Source organism: Balaenoptera musculus, chromosome 1 (genome assembly GCF_009873245.2).
Source record: "Balaenoptera musculus isolate JJ_BM4_2016_0621 chromosome 1, mBalMus1.pri.v3, whole genome shotgun sequence".
Taxonomy (NCBI): Eukaryota; Metazoa; Chordata; class Mammalia; order Artiodactyla; family Balaenopteridae; genus Balaenoptera; species Balaenoptera musculus.
In genome coordinates this window covers 45,170,684-45,177,046 of record NC_045785.1, presented here as the reverse complement: position 1 = coordinate 45,177,046, position 6,363 = coordinate 45,170,684, and the positions used below count along the sequence as shown (strand labels likewise).

The window sequence follows — 6,363 nt, the reverse complement described above, 5'->3', positions numbered from 1 at the left end:
AGGGCTCAAACCCGTGTCCCCTGCATTGGTAGGCAGATTCTCAACCACTGCGCCACCAGGGAAGTCCCTAGAATGATTCTTTATAATCTCTCTCCACCACCAAATAGAAGGTTTCTTCATGGCAGAGACTTGATCTACCTTTCTATTTCCAGTTTGTCCTGCAATACGTCAGACTTGATTGATATTATCATGTTTTTGGAAGTGAATATGATATACAACCTTAAAACAACTCAAGAAACCACTTTTAGCAAACATTGCAGAGCAGTATGTGTGATCTCAATTACTCTCACCAGACTATGAGTTTCTTCAGTCAGTAAATCACTGAATCTGTCTTTCTAGAGAGTACTGAATATTGTCTGTGGTATGTAACTGGATGTTAAAATGTGTTAGCAATATGCCTCTGGGGATCTCACTGAGGCCTAATGCAATCAGAGAAGGATTCATTAAGTGGGACTTAGCTGGTGAAAAGCCTTTTTCCTCACTGGCAGGCAATTAAGGACAATATTTGTATAGCATTTTAGTACATCTTCACAACATCATCCGATGCCATCTTTATTTTTATTCTTATTTTATAGATGAAGAAACGGAGGCTCAGGGAGGGTCAAGATATTCCACTTAGCAAGTGGCAGAGCTGGAGCTAGAAACCAGATCTTAGGAAACCAAATGCACCTCTAGGGAAAGAGATTTTCATTTCAGTAAAATTAGTACCTTTGTGGAGAGGGCCACAGCATCCTTTGATTTCACTTTCAGGAGGTCGATAAAGTAAGATCGGAAGAAATGAAGGCAAATCATTTTGCCAGGTCTTTCTAATTACAGAATTCTGATAATCAGCACTGTGACTAGAAGCTGCTTTATATAAGACTACGATTCCCAGCATGGCACAAGGGACCGCTGGGAAGACTTCGACTCCCAGCATGCTGTACTTTGGAACTCCCAGTCCCAGAATGCAACGCTCTTCCTTACTCAGAGGGCCGTAGACACTACAGTTCCCAGCATGCAGAGCCGCCCCCAGTTTCTGGCGCCCCGCCGGACCCTGCTTCGGAGAGACGTTTTGGACTCCAGAGGGCGGGCCCTGGAGTCCCAGCCCCCTTTGGAGGACGTGTCTGCGGGGCGGTTCTGGCCCGTTGGGCCCGTCCAGACGGAACCTCGAAGGGATGGTTTGGGGCCTGGGCCGGGCTTCGCCCAGGCAGCGTCTGAGACAGCCCCAATGGGGCCCTCGGGGGGCCTTCCTCCCTTTGAACTGCGGTGGCGGGTGGGCTCACTGTATCCTGCACTTTTCAGAGTAGGGGCCGCCATCACCATGGTCACTGCTGCGAGTCGGCCGTGCGCCGGCGGGCCGCGGGACATCCTGTGGCGCGTGAGTGCTGCGCGCACTGTGGCAGGCGCTTGGCAGCTGCGGGGGTCGGGCTGGGCGTGCGGGCTCTGGTCGCGCGTGCGCGCTGGACGGGGGCGGGGCCGGCTCGAGTGTAGTGTGGGGAGCGCGTGGGGAGGGGGCGACCCAAGTGACTTATTTCAGGGTTGTGGGGGGCGTCCTGAGTGGAAGCTGGTTACAGAGGGGACGGGCGTACTAGGGAAAGTTGGTTACAAGTTGTGTGTGTGCGGGGCGTCCTGAGTGCAAACTCTTTACGGCGTGAGAGAGGGGTCCTGAGTGGAAGCTGGTCATAGTGGGAGGAATGTCCTGCATGGGAGTTGGTAGAGAATGGGGAAGAGTTGTATGCAACTCTGCTAGGTGCACAATTAATAACTTGTTGATTACTTGGGATAAGAAGCGGGAAGGAGTATCCGGAATCGGAAAGAATGTGGTATGACCTTAGCAGAGGCTGGTCTTGGGGACTAGGTGAGCAGGACAGGTGTTTTGTCAAATTAGAGGAATGTGTGCACTGTGGGCTCGAGAAGAGGAGGTACTTCCTTGTTGAAGTCCAATCAACAGTTCTGCCTCCATTCTGTGGAGGGTACAGAGATATAGGAGTAAGATCCCTTTTAGGACAGTGCTTCTACCCCAGCGGCACTGCCATCTACTTTGTATCCCGGGTTACTAAGTCTTACCTGTTCTTTACCACCTGTATTATCAGTCATCGATGTCCTGTAGATTGTATGTCAGAAACGTGGCTGCAGTTTTTTGTTTTTTTTTTTTAACTTTCTCTTTACCACTGCCTTCCTTCAGACACTGACTGTAATCTTTGGCTTGGGCAATTGGGGTGGACTGCCTCCTGTTTGTCTCCTGTCTGTGTCTTGTCCCCTCTGATCCATCTTCATTATAGACACCTTACAGACACAAGGGTGTTTTACCTTCCAAAATATAAATCTGATCGTCACTTGTGTGCTTAAAATGCCTCAGTATCTCTTCTTGTATTCAAGTATTCAGCAGTAAATCTTGTGCCTCATATGGTAGGCACTGGTGAGTCAGACATGAATACAATGCAGTAGTTGCCCAGTAAGGAGCTCATATCTAATAAACACAATTACAATATACAGTTGGTTCCTGGAAAATGAATACACTTTCAGGTATTGATACATCTATCAAACCTAGAGAGACAAGTATAAGTTGCTGTAAAGTACAGTTGTAAACTAATTGAGACCTCCCTCACCCCCCAAAGTGTGATATTTAATGTGACATCTGACTCTGGACTAAAACAAGCATCAGTTCACTGATACTACAAGTTTCTGGAGTGGTGTGTAGTGTTACTAATAGTAGTAACCGTTAGCGTTTATCTGTAGCTGCATGGACTGTGATCTGGGTGTGTAAATATTAGTGATTAACATCCTGTATGAAAAGATAGGATTTGCATAACTGAAATAACTGAAATAGTTTAACTGACTTCATGATTGAGGGATTTTTGTTTGTTTAATTATAGGTTTTGGGCTGGAGGATAGTTACAAGTATTGTCTGGTCAGTGCTGCTTCTGCCCATCTGTACCACAGTATTTGTCATCTTCAGCAGCATTGATTTATTTTCATCCTATACAGTGGCTCTGTCTGGTAAGTGATACTCAGTTTGGGGAAAACAAATTTACAGGACCCATTTCTCGACATTAAAATCGCCATTATGTTTTAAATAAATTTATTTTAATTGCTGTATTGACAATGACAAAACATTCACTTTGAGGTATTCTTAAGGCATTCCCTTCCTAACATAGGCCTTTTCACTATATAATAAGATTAGTAGACACATCAGAGACTGTGTAGTGTTATCACATGAACAGAAAGATCATTAGAAGACCACATAAATAAAAACCTAATTTTGTTTATTTGTCTCTTCTATTTGGCAGCTTTATTGAGGTTGTCTTTTTAAGGAAGTGAACTATTCCTTTTCTATATTTAAAAATTGTAGGTAGAAAATATGACATACCTTTTTAAAAAGTCTGTCTAAAATTAAGAATACTTTGGGACTCTCTGGTGGTGCAGTGGTTAAGAATCCGCCTGCCAGATCAGGGGACACGGGTTCGATCCCTGGTGCAGGAAGATCCCACATGCCACCGGGCAACTACCTGTGTGCCACAACTACTGAGCCACATGCCTAGAGCCTGTGCTCTGCAACAAAGAGAAGCCACCGCAATGAGAAGCCTGCACACCGCTACAAAAGAGTAGCCCCTGCGTGCCGCGACTAGAGAAAGCCCGTGGGCAGCAGTGAAGACCCAGTGCAGCCAAAAATAAATTAAATAAATAAATTAAAAAAAAAAAAGAATGATACCTGGAATCTGATACATGAAATATATTAAAAAAAATTTCTATATTGTGGCTGATAAGAAAGATGAGAAGGAGAGAAAAGGAGGAGGAAAGACTAAGGAACATAGAGTTAAACTGAAGATTGATGAGGAGGAAAAGATTGGAGCAGGCCTAATGTTTCTCCAGATCCTTGGAGATAAAATTATAAATTCATTAAACTATAACTATTTATGTTAATAATAGCTACCAATTATTGCTGCCTACTATGTGCCAGGCACCATGCTAAGTACCTTAAGTATAATACTGCTTATCCTTCCTACAACCTTGTATAATAATGACGTAGTATCCCTACTTAAATGAGGGAACTGAGACTCAGGTTATAAGTCTGTGCAGAGACACAGGTAGTGAATAACTGAACTAGGATTTGAATATTGGTCTCTGACTTCAAACCTATGTTTTTCCACTCTGCCACACTAGAATTAAAAAAATAAAAAGAGAGAATGTTCCCAGAGTAGGTTTTGAAGTCTTTAAAGTCTGCCTAAGGCCTAGAAGCACAAATACTCTTGAAATTCTTTTTTTCCCTCCCTCTCAGAAACAGTAACAATAAATTTCTTTTGCTTTGGAAAGTGGGAAGTATGTTGTTTAATTTAATTTTCTGAAGAAATGCCAATTTTCAAAGAGTTAAAAGCTTTACCTTGTGACCTTGGAGAGATATTGCTGCTAAAGAGTTAAAGTCATTTTAAGTTTTTTGTTGAAACATATCAATCACTTCTTGGGTGAGTCTCACAGGTCAAATGAATTAAGCCATTAGCCAGCACAAGGGATGGCAAGTATTTCTGTAACCACCTGCTGCGTCTGCATCACTCATGAGCTGGCTGTCTAGTTGCAACCTCAGAATTTTCATATTGTAATCTAGGAGCCATTACCGATTGTTCAGTACTGGCACTTGAGATAAACACTTTCTGCCATTTCATGGCCCAAGGGTATCCTAGTATCACTTTCTCTTCAGATTGGATTTGATTATGCCATTTTCTCATCAAATATTACTTGTATTCTTAAACTTTTGCTTCGCAAAGTCTTTACAGAGAACTGTAGTCCTTCCTTCCTTATTTCCAGTCCACATGAATCAGTTCTTTCACTCTTTTATCTCAGTATAATGCTTGAGGAGTTTAATTGTGGATACTGAATAAATATTTTTCAATAATTTTGGTCACTGAATTAAAATTTTAAAATAATTGGTTTCATTATTAAGTCTTAGTCTATTTAACAAACATATGTCCTTATTTTTATATCTCTTGTTGATGTTTTTAGGCATAATATATACGTATTTTAAACTTTACCGCATTTTTTTAAATGGAATATTGATTGTTGAACTACTCTAAAATGTGAATGTATTAGTATTTCACAGGGACATCATGATTTTTTTTTTAATTCGGCTCATTTGGATGATTTATGGATTATGCTATTTCTAGAAATGTTACTTTTTTCTAGCTGTAGGGACTAATTGCATTTATTAAGAAGAGATCTGAAAATATTATTTACATTTTAAAAAGAAACTGTTGGTATTTTACTAAATGTGGTACTTCTCTGTTTCACGTGATAAAATGTTTGCATATGGTATTATTTTGGTCTGATGTTAACATCTGGGTCATCTAAAAGAAATTCTAGTATAATGTTAAGGACCTGGAACTTGGGCCAAATAACTCGCGCTGTAATGTAGTTCTTGAGTTGATGTCCTATAGGACCCATCAGCAGTGTATGAGTAAATTTTTAATAAAAGATAACTTTTAAAATTAAAATTATAGTTGTGGTGCAAGCCCCTTTTCTATTGCAGTATACTAAACATGACTATATGACTGAATGAACTTACTAATTCATCTCTCTTGTGTTTAGATTCTTTCAGTGATCTGTATAGTTCCTATATAATCTTTTACCTTCTGCTGCTGTCAGTGGTAATAGTAATATAAGTATTTTCAATGTGGAGTTCTATACAGGTGAGTTTTCAAATATTACCATCTTTAAAATATCTGAATTTATTTTACTAAGGGCAGACTCAGTGCATTTTGTATGTGGATGTGTACATCAAGGCTGTGTTTTATGTCAGAGTTAAAAAATGTATACAGAATTATTATATATGCTTTGAATGTCTTACCATAAATTTATTTGACCAATACATTCTCTGTTTTTAAAAAAATAATTAGAACTCTTAGGACAAATATTGGATGATTCCACTTAAATATATGAGGTATCTAGAGCAGTCAAATTTCCGTAGAGACACGAAGTAAGAATGGTGGTTGCCGGGGCTGGAGGGAGGAGGGAATGGGCAATTGTTTAATGGTATAGAGGTTAATGGGTACAGGGGAGGATGGAAAAGTCTGGAGATGGATGGTGGTGATTGTTGCACAACAATGTGAGTGTACTTATGCCAGAAAACTATACACTTAAAAATGGTTAAGGGACTTCCCTGGTGGCCGAGCTTCCAATGCAGGGGGGCGTGGGTTCAATTTCTGGTCAAGGAACTAAGATCCCATGTGCCACGCAGCGCGGCAAAAAAAAAAGTTTAAAATGGTACTTTTTTTTAATATGTACTTTATGACATACAAAAATTTAGACCTTTTAATAATTCACAGCTGGTGTTAAGTTGTGATTCAGCAGATATATTAATAAAAATAACTCTTTATAGAGTAAGAGATCAAG

The 6,363-nt window shown here is 40.6% G+C and overlaps 1 protein-coding gene across 1 annotated transcript in view; it reads left to right on the top strand.

Annotated features, from left to right (window-relative positions):
• Positions 1–708: 708 nt before the first annotated feature.
• NDC1 (NDC1 transmembrane nucleoporin) overlaps positions 709–6,363 on the top strand; it is a 47,493-nt gene continuing 41,838 nt past the window's right edge. Inside the window, 6 exon segments of the mRNA XM_036824621.1 lie at positions 709–1,357; positions 2,856–2,951; positions 2,953–2,974; positions 3,833–3,835; positions 5,560–5,625; positions 5,628–5,660. Of these exon segments, the coding sequence (XP_036680516.1) occupies positions 995–1,357; positions 2,856–2,951; positions 2,953–2,974; positions 3,833–3,835; positions 5,560–5,625; positions 5,628–5,660 (583 nt within the window). The 5' untranslated portion in view covers positions 709–994.